We start from the raw sequence: 15619 nt of genomic DNA, 5'->3' as shown, positions 1-15619 counted from the left end.
AAACGTGTGTGAAAAATAAAATTTCACATTTGATTCTCGATTCAGGGATTTAGCTGTTCGACGGTCGGGTTAAGCGAAGATAAGCTGGAACAATTATGTACGTATAAATCTTAGGAGAAAACTTACTGCCAGTATCATGTGTAAATATTTGATTTTAAGGTATAAATATCATAATATAAATAAGACAAAATGACGGGACTAGATAGTTGAGAAAAATCTAATACCAGAGGCTGGAAAGAGAAGCTGACCCGATAATAATAAATTTCCAAAAAGCTTCCTGTAGGTTTTTGGAGCACGAGATGCAACAGATTTGATACACAGGTCTTTGTAAGCTTTCTATTTAACAATGTAAGCTTGTACATATATATATAGACAAAAAATGCGTTTCTTCTGTTCATCATCTTTTTGTTTTTCTTTTCTTTCTTTAAATAAAATTTACAATGTTCAAACTTTCATATTGTAGTATGTATTTATCTTTGTTGTAAGCAATATGTAAATTAAATACATTATACTTACTTAATTCCTTTTTATTTCTGTCTCTGTTTTTTTTAAAATTATTATCGTTACGAAAACTTGACGCATTGCGAAGCTTCGGGTTTTTTTTCTTTTTATAAAAGATGTGTGGCATTTTCATTATTCAGTAAATCAGGAAAAAACTTACCAATAACGTTTCTATCTCCTGAAATTGAATCCCTTTCTTCGACTCTTCGTATCGACGAGCAACTGGGCCTGGCGTTTAAGGACACTGCGAGTTGGAACTTCTTCCTCGTCCTCCGACGGCGGCGCTGGAGCTGCTGGCGTTGAGGCTGACGGAAATGTCGGGAAGAACGGACGATCGTCGATATCTTTCATCTTTCCATCCTCCGACGCACTCGTCGATACCGTTTCAATCTGCCAGGATTGAACAGTAAAGTGTTATGTACCTAAATATTCAAGGCCATGATAATCCGCATTTCAAGTGATTTCGAAGGATTTCAAATGGATTCGAAGTATTTCACAGGATTCCATTGCAGAAATTTTATTTTATTCCAATGGTTTCTGTAGATATTTCAGATGATTTCTCAAAACGATTTCAAAGGAATAAAGAGAAAGAAAAAGGCTCCTCGGAGTTTTGAACCCCCCCCGAAGTTTCATGGTCAGTTTAACGAACCTTACCGAAGAAAGCGATACAGCAGTGCCTTGAAGACCTCGTTAACATTTAACACCGATACAAACGAAATATGATTCTAATTGAAGTAGGTATATTTGAAATGGTCACACCAGACCGATCAAATTTGTACAACTCACCTGCTCGCCCGCTAAATCTTCGAAGACCTCAACGTTCTTTTCCAAAATTCCGGCGAGCTCGATTGTGGCCTCGACCTTTTCCTGAAGGACGTCCAGAAGTTCAAAAACATCGTCGATACTTCCGACTTTTTCCGGTATCGGTGTAAGGCTGACGTCCTGTAATGCGTGTAAATAAAAAATTATCAGTTAGCATGCGTCGATCGCCATTTCGATTTTTTTTTCTTTTGGGAAGAATGCATTTCACCGCTCTCACGACTCGTTTTCACGTTGTCTTTGAATCGACCAACGGATTCGAGAATTCATAGAAGGTAGGCGGAGCGCTCGAGGGAAAGATTAAAAAAAAAAAATGATCCATCGAGGCCTTTCCACTCCGCCATCTTATGCGCAAAGCTTGTTCTCCAAGCGCATTTTACCTCTCCTTCACTTCTATCCTTGTAATTCTCACCTTCTTGGGTGCAGGCTGCATTAGCACCTCTGCATCCAGATCGAAAACAAACATTACAAAGTAAACGATAGCCGCCGACTGGATGTATCGGTTCTATTGGTTTTCCAGCTACCACTTCGAAACGCGAACTCGCTAACGTATTTAGAATAAATTTGGTGTGGGTATCCTCCTCGGTCTATGCGATTGCAGGTATATGTTTTCATCAACAACTTTGGACAGGATACTCAACACCAAGTCATACGCAACAAGTTCAAGACGAGCCCCTAAAAGCGTCACTTATTGGAAAATGTATTCATAACGTCAGAGCCCTGATTATTGGCGTCATTTAATCACCGCATAACCTAATTTTGTAATTTTAATGGACGGAAATCGTGATTCTTGGGATTTCAAATAACTCATGTTACATAAATTAATAAAACGCAATCAATTGTATACCTGTTCTACCATCCACACGCGAAGAAACACGATCAACGGTCAGCTGTAAGCCTGATTGCATTAGTTTAACTTTTTTCCACCAGATGACGCATTGCATATGATCTAAACTCTGATTTACGTATCAAAAAAGCATCGACGTTACCCTCAGCTTGTCACAGAGCAACCAAAGTGTACTGTTCACTTCCATCAAGAGTTCTTGGACTCGTTTATTCTCAGTCAGCGCCTTCTCCTGACGCTGAACCTGCTCGGCGATTTGGCGGTTGAAGTGTTCCAACTCTTCAGCATTTCTGACGAACGCAAAATGATAGGTTGCAATTGTGTTTCTCAGTGGGAACTTTGTTTGCTGCTTCATCCTACTTACTGTTCGGAATCTTTCGTTTCCGAAAACTTCTGCTTCTCGATTTCGGCCATGAGTTGCTGCCTCTTTCGCTCCAGGGTGATCTTCTCGTTCTCAGCCGCCACCCGCATTTTCTGTAGCTTATCTTTCGTCGCCTTCTGACTGAGAAACCTGTTCAGGACATCCTCGGTTCTCGACACACCCGTGGCGTCTTTGAGCCTGTCGAAGGACTCTTCTAAATACTGCGTGCTCTCCTTGCCCGGCATTTTTCCTAACTGATCGTCCTGAAGGCTGGAATCCTCCCGCACAACCGGTCGTCCCGTCGGGAATATCATTCTCTCCAGTCGCTCCAGCTCCAGCCTTCGGTCCTCAACCCTTTGCCTGTGTGGTAACTAAGTTTCAACTTCAACGTTTCCCGGCAATCCCGTCATTTTGAGGTATTCTCTAGCAAGAACTTGCGCAGGTTCGAACTAAAGAGAACCGATATTCACAGCAATTTGCAGATTTGCAGAGTGGGTGAAATTATTCTACACGTGTTTTTATACCTTTAAACATTAAACCTTTGATATTGTCTAACTTTTTCGCTCTTCCTTTTCGATCTGCGCCCATATGATAATCGTCCGAAGTTATTTTCACCTGATATGACCCTAGGAGTTTTTATTGTCGCTGATTTTGAATTAGATTTGTAAATTTTAAGCCTCAAAATGGCGAATTGGTTTTATCAAAGTCGATCGCAAAGGTTTCCTTAATTCTCACAGGAAGGTATCCCAGGCCAGTCTCTCCGATTTGATTTCTTTTGTAATACGTTATAGTAAACTAAAGACTAAGCGACACGAATTTCTTTTTATCTACCATTAAACACCTTAACGGGATTAAACCACCCTCCAAAGTAAGGCATGTCAAGGGAAAATTTGATGGTTTCATTCACAAGATATAATATTTTGTAACCAATCCAACTGGAAAAGTTTTCTCACAACGAGAAATGAAAAGTGCAATTTTCTCAAGTAAAGTAAAAACAAAAAACAAAAAAAAAACTGCCAGATCGTATCTTGACATGCCTTACTTTGGAGGGTGTTTTCACCCCCTTAAAGTGTTTAATGGCAGATAAAAAAAAAATACGTGCTGCTTAGTCTTTAGTCTACTATAACATATTACAAAAGAAATCAAATCGGATAGATCGACCTGGTATACCTTCCTTGTCAGTGTCAAACCTGTAGTCTAATATAACGCCATCACGCTGTTTCGAAGTGTTCATCGCTTCGACCTCTTGCTTCATCAGTGTTCCCTTGGTAATGTCGCGTAGGTGAATCGCCTCCTCCTTCACGTCCTGTGGATCAGAGATTGGAGGACGTGAGCAATCTGTGGCTCGAACGCCATTACCGAAGTTTAATTTTACCTGTAGTCGACGTATTTCTGATTTCTGCTCTTGAATTTGCTCCTCGACTATCTGTAAGGAGGATGCGTACAACGCCGCGTCCGCCTTCAGACTGGATCGGACGCCTCTGTATTTCTTTCGCACCGTGTCAGCCTCCATTTGCATCACGTGGATCCGTTGCAGCTGATTCTCTAGTCGTATGATTTTCTGGTAAAAGGAATTTAAACGGTTAGGTACCATAACCATTTCACTGCATCACTGATTCCAGCGCCCTTCTTCGCGCTGTAATTACTCAAAGCGAATAATCACGATTATCTTGTATACTATATGAAAATACGCGAACGATGAAATATCCGTCGTCAGAGGCAGGGCTGGGTAACGTACTTTTATAAATGCGTTTCGAATAGAAAATGGAAACATTTACATCCATTATATTTAAAATGAAAGATGTAAAACAGGTTTTTGAAACGAGTTACATAAAGTATAAAATTGTATTCGTATTTTTTCTAATAACTCAGGTACGCCTTGTTGCTTGTCAGTTCATTTTGTAAATAGGTATTATTCTGCATAAGAATATCCAGTTGCTTATGTTATTAATAATATAGTCATTTATGTTACGTTCTATCGTTGATGATATCCCGTCAACATTCCACCATCTGAAAATAATCGTGTAACTAGTACAGACGATGGTAGACAAGTATCTCATTTAAAGAAGGATTCTTCAATTATAGAAAACTGCAGTTTCGAAGATCATTACTAGATTCAGATAGTCGTACTTATTGAAAAGATGTATCGCAAGCACTGTAGTTCCATGCCGTTTATTCGTAGAATATAATTCAAAACGCTCTCATATTTTCGGAAAGACAAGTTACAGGGAGACATGTGTATTTCTAATAATACCCAGCCCTTACCAAGGAAGACCACCAAAAGATTGATGCATATGTGGTGCCAATTAATGCATCAGAAAACAAAACTCTCGGCTCGCTGGTGACTGTTTGAATACCTGTTCAAGATCACTGCGTGTCAACAAGTATTCAAGAACTACCATAAAGCCTTCAACGTGTTTCTGACCATGACGTGATGGCCGATAGTTCCAATTTAACGCCAACTACCCATATACACAGAATAATTTCATGGTGAAAACCTTTTTCACGGGGTTTTCCACTTTTTGCTCCGTGAACTTTTGAACAGTACCGCTCATGAGCTCCTCATACTCCTGCAGAAGTCCGGTTAGCTTTTTTTGTTGCTGCGAAGGTGAAAGATCGTGTGTAATCGTCAGCCTCGAGAATTCATCATACTGTTACAAGATTTCGTTCTGCACACGTTCTGCAGTACCTTGTCGCTTTCGTACCGGATCAAGTCGAGCTTTTTGCGTAGACGGATGATGTCTTCGTCCAGACCAGCTATCGCCTCAGCCAGGTTCTTTCTCTTCACGCTGCTCAATGACTGATCCTGTCCTCTCAGAGCCTCCGTATCAGCAGCCTCTTGTTCCTTAGTCATAAAGAGGAGATTGAGAATGTCATTGTCATGGTGCCTGAAAGGATTCGACACCCTCTTTACGACTCGCACGTTGGCGAGAGTCAAGCGCATATTAAACAAATTCATAAATTGTTCGGCATCTTTACTCATTTCTTTTACACCAAGATTCCATGCTATAGTCTTGAAATGTTACCTTGTTCGTGAAACGTGTCAAAAAACCAGTTTTCCTGTTTGCCAACGAATCCATTGACTTTTTTACGGTGTTGAAATATTTTTTCCACTACTGGCAAAATACAAGTTCAAATATTTCCTCCAACCGTCCGCAATCTCGATTCTCAAGTTCGTGGCAGTTTTTCGTAGCGTGGAAAAATGTGTTTACAACGCAATCTGTAGTTGTAAACAAATCACCCGACTCTCGCCGCGTGTATGCCTAGTTATGCATACCTATACGTACGTATGAGAGACGGACTAACATTCTTAGCTTTGGCAAAGGTGACTTGAAGCTCTTTGACTTCCTTCTTGAGCCTGGCGACCTTCTCGGCGTTCTCCTTCTTCTGCGCATCGCACTCCTCGAAGCAAGCCTTCCGCTGTCCCTCTGAAATAGCATGATCAAGAATTCACCCTGATCCGAGCTCTTTGATGCAGACCAGAAACCGATGTCGCGGACTGATTTATGCTCGTATACTCGTGTCTACGTAACTGACGCAGGAAGGAAGCATCGATAGGAACGTGAAACAAGCACAAACCGAGATCTGGACGTCGGGCAAGTAGCCACGACCTGTCACGCGTCCGGGACGACGGGAAACGTGTCCTCCGGGACTTCTATGCACCGTCGACAATTGTTCTTCGATGAAAACCGCTCGTGCCGTATCCTCGGTTATGTCGTTTGAACCTCCTGGTTCCCTAGATACTCAAGGAGTGTTCACCGTGCAATGATATTGCCTGTTCTCGGAAGTCAAGTAATCGGATCAGTCCAAAATTTGTTCCGTTCTGATGCGGTAATAATACTTATACCACAAATTATACTGACAAATGAAAAACGAGCTCATTCAATACATTTCAAAGTTTATAATTTGATTCTGGATTATAAGAAGTTTGGATTTGAATCAGAGTTGGATACGCGATGCGGAGATAAAACTGTTTCGATGATTAAAACCAAGAACGGTACGAATTTGAGAAACGAATTAGCACCGAGAAAAATTTAATTTGTTATAGCAACTCGAAAAATTCAGTAAAACAGGTATCGTTAAAAGGAACTGTTTGAATATCGTTGGAATTACGAAAAACAAGGTACACGTAAACATTTTGCGTGCTATCGTCGATCCTTTTTTGGTAATTGCAACGCAAAATCAGTTTGTTCGGTTTACTCTACTTTTTTGAATGAGAAAGAATAGTAACGGATACTAGACTTTCTGGTAATAGTTACAAAACTAATTTTCATTTTGTACCTGGAACTATATGTTTCGATTTTGGTAAGAAAATGAAAATAGGTAAGGACTGAGCGGTAACCGGTACTAAAAATTTTTCTCAGTGAGGGCTGCGTTTCGGTGTGGGAGAAGCCTAAGGCTGAAGAACAGCCGGAGTTTGCTGGTATACAGAAGGGCGACCCTTTGACCTGAGACTCTCGACTTATGGTATCAAGGCGCATAAATATGATCTTGCTGAGATGGCCGATAGGATCTGTCGACGAAGTGCTGCAGGCTGCAGGGCTGGGTGACAACTTATGAATAGAATGTTTGCGCTCCATTGCTTCTGAATTTATAATTAATTGCTCTCGATTGATTTTGCGACCGTCGCGCAGGCGGCAGCGATGATCGAGAATCGCATTATGCGAATCAGTTTACCTTGGAAGTTGAAGAGAAAATTCAAAGGTCAATGAGATTTAGATGATTTAGAATCCATGAGTATAGCGTTATACTATCTCAAATCAAGTGAATATAACAGCTGAAAATTTATAATTTATTATACTATTTTTCGTGGACCACACAAATGTGAATATAAAATAAACGATTTACCAAAGTTTATGCAGAGAGTCGATTATTCTGGAGATGAAAATATACCTGGTCGAAAATACTCAACTTTCTGAACCTGTCGGTAATACAGATTAGAGATGGCCACTAAGTTAAAAATAATCGGATCAAAAAATAATCTAACACGATTCGATCGAATGGATAATAATTGATCGATTAATCGGTTATTTCGTAGTTTTTGAAAGAAAAATTTCTTAAATTTCAGTATGTAGTCTTAAGAGCGTAAAAGTTTTTTGACAATTTATAGTTTATATTCAAAATATTTTTCAGCATGAGACGAAAATATTCATTTATATTTTACTTATTACATCAAAGTGTACTTAGTAAGTAAGATAATCATAATAATCGATTCTCTAATCACATAAATTGATATTCTATTGCGTCGTTCATGAGAACAAAAAACGAAAGCCGATTGTGAGGAAGAATAATGGATTCGGTCTATTAATCGAGTTTGAAAAATTATCGATTATACTCGATCAATGGGGAAAAAATAATCGATTATTTTTGGTCATTATTATTATGTATTACAAAAGGACGGATAGACCAGCACTCTTTGAAAAAAGAACAGTGGTGGGCGATTATACCTCGATCCCGTAATAAACACGAGAGTGCGAAGCGTTGTGCGCGTTTCGTCCGCTGCTCTAATTACTCTCATTAACTCGAGTTATGTTTGTATGTTACACGCATCTGTATGTCTTCTATTCGACGCTAATTCGTCCGACTGTTGAGACAGAGAGAGAGAGAGAGAGAGAGAGAGAGAAAGAAAATAAATGCGACAGTCGGATCGCAAGCCCTATATGTATACGATTCTGCGAAGCTGATTAGATCTCGCTACGAAGTTGCATCGTAACCAAAGACATTCCTTGTTAATTTTTTTCTCTTCTCCTACGAGACCAGATTCTTTTAAGACGAAAGTTTAATGAAGTTTCATATTGGAAAACTGGATCGGAACAATTTTTTGCTCAGTCTAAACGACGGCTTAAGGTTTAATTTTTACCTGACAACTGTATCTTTTTCTTGATTTCGATTATCTTCTTGTTGAGAGCAGTCAGCTTGCTTTCCTTTGCTGTTTGCACTAGCGGGTCCGCCATCCTCGGGATTTCACCTGTACACTCGCCTTATTTCACCTCGGAGTTCAAATCGTGGATTATCGAGTTAACAGAGCTTTTCCCGTTGTCTAGGAGACGAGGGGTTCAAGTATTCGATACACACTGAGAAACATTTCATTTGTTAGAGTAACTAGAAAAATTCAGTAAAAGAGGTATCGTTAAAAAAAAAAACTGTTTGAATATTGTTGGAATTACGAAAAACGAGGTACGCGTAAACATTTTGCGCTAGCGTCGATCCTTTTTTGGTAATTGCAACGCAAAATCAGTTTCTGAGGTTTACTCTACTTTTTTAGTTAAATAAGGCTTTAACGTCAATTTATTGTTGCACAAGCAATAAATTTTTGCAACAGTTACAAGAAAATATAGCAACAGTGATCGTAATAAGAAAGAGTAGTAACGGATACTAGACTTTCTGGTAACAGCTACAAAACTAATTTTCATTTTGTACCTAGAACTATATTTTTCGATTGTGGTAAAAAATGAAAATAGTTAACGACTCAGCGGTAACCGGAACTAAAAAATTCTCTCAGTGCATTTATTTACCTAACTAAATTAATCTTCTTTAATCGAGCGAGTCGTTGATATTCCTTTTTGAAATTTTTCATCACAATAAGATTTGAAAATGGATCTGTATTGAATTCGAGCAAAAATCCTGACGGCGATATTAATTTCAGAGCAAATTTCGAATCACGGTCGAAAAAAGTAAAAGGGCATATCAGTATCCATTCTGCAGGGCTGCAATACAATTACAGATTGAAATGGTCTTGTGCGAGTAATGGCTCAATTAAAACGTCTATCAATCGCTCGTAGCGGCTAATCGCCAGCTTTAAAGCTGTAATTCCGCTGTTGAATAAATACATGTAATTGCTGCCGATGTGGATATGAGACGAATAATATAAACATGCATTCGGTACGAGTTGCAGAGATGTCAGTCGATATCACACGCGGCGATAGTCGAAGGGAAAAAAGAAACGAGCTCTCTCACCGCTGCAGACTAAAACGTGTATAACTCAGCCTCGAAATCACGTAATGCCACATTTATATTCCACGTTAGGCGTGGCTTGACCGGCTACGTAGTAGTTCGCGATCTGGCTCTTCGTCTTGATCCTGTTAAAATGGCCAGGAAAATATTGATTGCAATTTACTGTCGTTCGACGATTTCGTCGCGGGCTGCGAAATTTCGAAGCAATCGATGATCGGTAATACATTAATATTGAACGAACAAAGCCAAATTTTCCACAAATGGAAAAAATTCATTCCCACACGAAGACTCATTGCGAAATCTGAAAATCGGTACATTCTTCACGGACAATTCCCATTTCAACAATTTCAACATACCAACACCGAAACAACTAATTCCGCCATTTTTCGCAAGCAAACCGTAAGCTTAATTGTGGAACTAATTTTACATATATTTATACACACACTTCGACTTGTTTCCAGTATCCCTTGATAAGTATTAGCTTGTCATAATAAAATTATTAAATTGGCACTAATATAGTTCGCGTTGCGCGTGAAGCACGAGGATTACGTAAGATGGGAAAAAAGAATGTAAAAAAAGAAAGAGCAAACGAAATTTATATTAATTTGAACATCTATCTTCGGTTTGACATAATGTATCATTATTTATTCATTTCTCAAGGCTCAAATATCTATTATTAACGAGCTTAAATTACCTTCATTAATTGTGTATACACACGCGATATCTCATTATATCGAAGTGGCTGAAACAGTACTATAATGTAATGTATAATAAACATAAACGCTTCGTCCATAATTAGTAGTTAGGTTGATGTCGCACAAGAGCTTCTACATAGTTTCTATTTTAAACGAATTTTCAAACTCGAACAAATCTTTAAATTAAAGAATATCATTGCAAGACAGAGTTAATACTGCACTCGGAAAAATAAAGTGAAACTGAAGCAAATAAATTTTAGTTGCGTACAAACAAATTAAAAAATTTATCTGTAACGCATAAATCTTTACATGAAATAATGAAGTATTCAATTCTCATAAATTTATATTTAGTTGACAAGATTTCATTTCAACTGTCTCAAGTAAAAAGATTCTTCAAATTTAATTAAGTCGATATTTACTGTAACAAAATTTTTAGTGAGTTCATATAAGATAAAAAATTTAGCTGCTTTCAGCAGCTATGCACGTTTAACTTCTCTTTTCTATGTTTTCAGAGAAAAAAGGAAGTTATTGTAATAGCTCCGAAAATGAAAAGTTGAGTTCTCACTAGATCTGCACGTTTTAAAATCTAGAGCATCACGATTTTAATGTTTTTGTCGCAATTGATGCGATTTTTCGAAACGTAGATCGGATTATATTTCGGCTTTGATTGGTTCATTATATTTCGAATTATTTAAATAACAATATTCTTACAAATAGAATAGAAATGATACCTTGAAAATGGGTGAACAAATTTGAATGATCATTTGTGTCATTACTTTAGATTTTTATGTCGCAAATCACGAATCTCGAGTTAAAAAAACTAAAAACAATTGGATTTTGATGAAAATTGATACTTGAAGGTTTTTTGAGTCGGTGATCACGAATCAATGAGATCTGTAAATTTTTCATTATTAATATCATTCTTATTATTTCAGCTCGAAACGAGTTTGCAAACGGCAAGTTGAAAGGCTGGCTCATGGTCAGCCGAAACCCGCTTGTTCTTGGTGCATCGCGAACAGGATTACATGTACCTAAGAATCTGATAATCTCGTATAAAGAAGATCGTATGAAGATTGTATTTCATTGAAGTGTTCGATAATAAACCAACGTATATTAATATTTGTACAAGAGTTTATAGCCAAGCAGGCCCTTCGGAGGCAGCGTGCGGCAGGATTTTTTGTCCCCCGCGGCATAAATGGAGGCGGTGTCACGTGACGGAGGTATTTAAACGATACGAGGGGACCGAATGAGAAAAAAGCGGAGGGCTGCAGGGCGTCGAAAACGGGCACTCGTACAATTTCATAGCGTAGTTCGAACGGAACCGTAGAACGCATCAACCCCTCGATTGGACAGCGGGATTGGCAGATGGTGTCGGCCATTTTGTGATCGGCGGAGTGAGACAAGCGTTCTCGCTCGAGATGCGCGCGCCGTTCCGGGACTACTTTCAGCGCGTGAAGTGAACAATAGAATCCCAGACGAGTTTGAGCCGCGGTCATGTTCGTATATGAGGTCTGTGTCGTTGTTTTGCTTCACGTTGTTCAGCTCGCGTAATGTAAACACGCCGCCGGAGCAGCAGCAGCAGCAGCAGCAGATTGAAGTTACGATGAACATTGAAGTTACCCGGGTGTTAAACGATAATGGACTGTAGCCGGTTGCACTGCACGGTATCGCATTATGTTATTATAGTGATTAAGTGATTGTGTGATCAATTGTCTGATGTGTGTGATCTCTGTGTGGATAAATTCTCCGCCAACATGCTCCGTCTGCAGCGGAATATGGATTACGCATTGACGATCGTCGCTCTGGCTCTTTTCGTCGCCAGTCTGCCGGCCTCGGTTCACGGTGAGTTTATTCTCATCGAATAAAACGGAAGAATCCTCCGTAGTCGTCACCCGGAATTTCAAGTTCCCCCTTAGAATGCGCGTGTGCGGAAACAAAAAACTCCCCGTCGCGACGGCAGCTGCAGGCTGTGCAACAGGTCTGAAAAGCGACGCGGGTTTCTCCGCGCCGGCGCGACATTTTCGAACGCGCTGTCCTACTTAAAAATTCGAAAACACCCCAAAGTCGGCAGCCCGGCTTCGCCGAGCGAATGCCTGCCTCAAGTATTCCTGCATTAGCATTTCAGGGCGCGTCGCGAGGCGTCGAGTTGCTGCCATTCCACTACTACCTGTCCCGAAAATATACCCGAATAAACCGCCACCTCGAAAATCTCTTGATTCATCAATGTAACCGCAAGCATCCGGTTTTTCCATTCATTCTGCGCGATAAAAACAAATCTGACATTTTCTTTTTCCCTTCCGCCGCGTGCTTCAAATTTCGATCAAGCTTGATCAAAACCTCTCGCCGAAGAGCAATCTGAACTTTGCATTTAAGCTTTATCAAAAGTCACGGTAAACCATAAACTTAAGTTTAAATATACCAATCAAATTAAGTGAAAACTTGAGTTTTCTATCAAGCTTGATCGATCGAAATTTCTACCGTAACATTACATTTCGCCCGATTCTCACCGAACACGCAACTAAGGCATTGAATAATTGAATACATAACGAATCGTTTTACGATTCCTGAATGAATTAGAGTTCGAGTTCCTCGCTCTGCGCAAATTCGTTTTTACGACCGGACCGGCTTTCAGCCTCACGCACAGCTAGTCCTGCTTGCCTGAGCGAGTGAGTGCTTATAAAATGCCGAATACACGAGTCACGTGGTCGCGACAGCGGTTCTCAATTGAAAAATCGTCTCGCGTGTGCGTACCGGCTTTTTCCGTCACAGGTTGGGACTCCCTGTTGAAACGACAGGTGTTCAACCCCACTTTCCACGAAACGAATATCTTTCTTGTTGGGTTTATTACGTACACGTATATGTATATGTATATAGACTTTATTGAACTCGGGCGTCGATATCCAGGTGAAATTTTACACTCACCGCATTATTAGGACCGTTTAAAAATCTGATGAATTTTACAATAAACTATCAAAGCAAATCGTTTCCCAAACTTTATTTATCCGTAATTTTGTAACAGGAAATATATCAGTTTTGGAACAACTTTCAAATTATTTACAAAAGTCGGATTACCCTTTTTCCAGATTACGCGTTTTAAGCAATCGTTATATTTCCATATAACACAATCAACCTTCTACTTGAATCGTGATAGATAAAAATCACTCTCGCTATTCCAAAATATGAACTAAATATAACTTGACGTTCAACATTTTCAAAACTCTTTTATAAAATCAACTGTAAAATCACCGTCGTAAAAAATATACAACTTGGAAGTTGCAAAAAAAAAAAAACAAGATAAAAAAATTAAAACAAGAACTATTGCGTGCTATTATCCCTCCTAAACTTTTAATTACAGTCAGAGCAACTGTATTTCATGTGAACGTTTCATATTCTACGGCGTTAACTTTTACAGTAATACGCGGTACAGAAGAAAAAATTCGTTATAATTGTAGCGTCGTTTCCGGTGAATTCCGGCGAGTGGCGAATGCGTTAATGCATACAATAGACCCGTCCCAGCCGGAATAAAGAATCCGAGAGAAATGAAGCGCGAGTAAACATGGCGCACGGTGGTTCGTCTGCGTGTCGGCTGGAATTCTGAGGCGAAATAACTAGGCCTTGCTCCTCGCCTCGGTTTCCATCCATGCCTTCCTTGCGCCCCGGCTTACAATTAGCTTACCTGGAGTCCGTCTCTCCGCTGCATCTGTGTATATGTGTATATATATATATACACATATGCGTATACATATGTGTATATACTCATAATCCACATTCACTCTAGGCTAGACCAAATTTACGGATGTGTTGAACTCGTATTGTATATAGGTATGTAATACCGATGCCGCACAGAGGTTGTCGGAGTCTCAACAACTACGGAACTATGTTCTCAGGCTTTCTCTTCTCTCCTTAGAAACCTATCTTCGCCTCTCCCATTGCCGTGTGTCTTATATATAATGTAGGATTATGTGTATTGTTCTCTATACATGTACGATAGATTTTGACCATTATTGATGAATAAGTTGAAAATAAGTATTAGTCAGGTTCGATGAATTGATTCAAATTTTATTCACAGTCGTATAAAATATAACATACGATACATGATCTTTGTTCAATGATTGGAAAATTTTACAAAATCTTTGTCATTATTTTTTTATTAGAATTGATTATACAAAAGTAGTGACAGAATAGTTTTTTTTTCTTTCTTTCTTGGGTGAAACTGGTGTGATGGAATTAAATTCCAAGTTGAATATAAAATTATGCAATCGTTGAAAAGATTCTTTGGGTTTTCGAAGTTACGTGTAAGAAGTATTTTTTTTTCTCCATCTTATGCGATAAAGTTAACTGGCTGATATAATAATGATAACGAAATTCTTGAAACTGTAATGTAGACTGCATTTAAGTATGTGTTATATAATAAGATGGAGTTGAGAACTATTCAAAAACATCGATATAAGAGCATTGTGATAATTCAATGCATAGATATCCGAATGGTCAGAGCGTAAGATTTGGCGAAACCGGAGGTCGAGAGCGTCGCCTAGCTCTGAATCAAGTTGGTCGGGTTAAATTTTACACATTCTGTAATACTAATAGAATCATTGTGGGAACTGTATGCAACAATTCGTTGGTTGTTTGTTTTCCATTGGGAAGGGATCAATGAATTCTGAACGGAATTGATTTAATAAACGTTTAAAGAATAGGAGAAAGGAAAGAAACTTAGTATATGTATAGAGATGTAACGAGAGAACTCAGCAGAAAAACGAGAATATATCGATATCGATCAACTGTATAATATTTGCATTATTATTTTAATATTTGTGTAAGTTTGCGCGTTTGAGAGAATAAAATTAGTCGCTTAGATACTTTAATTAAGGAGACGACCAGCATCACGATCAAGGCGAGAATCGACCCACAAAACTGTTGAAGCGTGCAGACTGCCGTGAACTATTTTATCTTATTTTATTTTCTCGATTACCATAAATTCTCTAAGCTGATGAAAATATTCAGGAATATAGCAAAGATATCGGGTTGGCTTGACGCACCTCAATCTACGCAATTAATTAATATACCCAATCTATTAATTACACTTGTGACGTAATCAATAATATTGTCACAAATAAGACGTTCAAATTCGTGTACATAGTATAATCGTCTGATTCAATTCGATGTAGTAAAATTTTGAGAGTAACTCTTCAAAGAAAGATCAATAAATCGATACATCGACGGATCGGTGCGAAAATACAAATTTTACTCAGGAAAAAGATTTTGTTTATTCTGTAACCTAAGTTTTTTTTTCACAAATATACACAATATCAACAATTATCTTCCGTTTGTCGTTCACTTTTCTTGGAAGCGGTAATCGGAGTTACTTGGTGTTAAATTGTTGTGGAACGGTTGAACTGAAAGTGAATAAAAATCTGTATCAACCTATATATGCCCCCCTATTATTTG

At 38.8% G+C, this 15619-nt stretch overlaps 2 protein-coding genes across 3 annotated transcripts in view; one reads left to right on the top strand and one right to left on the bottom strand.

Moving 5' to 3' along the window:
• Positions 1-672: 672 nt before the first annotated feature.
• Positions 673-8479, bottom strand: LOC124211333 (Coiled-coil domain containing protein 151). Its single transcript, XM_046610298.1, has 11 exons — positions 8386-8479; positions 5832-5953; positions 5215-5538; positions 5024-5125; positions 3901-4086; positions 3696-3831; positions 3065-3170; positions 2529-2885; positions 2310-2454; positions 1288-1443; positions 673-891 (listed from the first exon to the last, which is right to left on the bottom strand). The coding sequence occupies exons 1-11, from the start codon at positions 8477-8479 to the stop codon at positions 673-675; spliced, it is 1947 nt and encodes a 648-aa protein (XP_046466254.1).
• Positions 8480-11671: 3192 nt separating this feature from the next.
• Positions 11672-15619, top strand: part of N (neurogenic locus Notch protein) — a 157065-nt gene continuing 153117 nt past the window's right edge. For both annotated transcript variants that reach the window (XM_046610651.2, XM_046610650.2), the window contains exon 1: positions 11672-12016. In XM_046610651.2, coding sequence (XP_046466607.1) covers positions 11929-12016 — 88 coding nt within the window. In that variant the 5' untranslated portion in view covers positions 11672-11928. The remainder of the gene's footprint in view (positions 12017-15619) is intronic.

This window comes from Neodiprion pinetum, chromosome 2 (genome assembly GCF_021155775.2).
Source record: "Neodiprion pinetum isolate iyNeoPine1 chromosome 2, iyNeoPine1.2, whole genome shotgun sequence".
In the NCBI taxonomy this organism is placed as follows: domain Eukaryota; kingdom Metazoa; phylum Arthropoda; class Insecta; order Hymenoptera; family Diprionidae; genus Neodiprion; species Neodiprion pinetum.
Note: the sequence above shows the minus strand (reverse complement) of the source record. Positions and strands in the feature narration are given on the sequence as shown.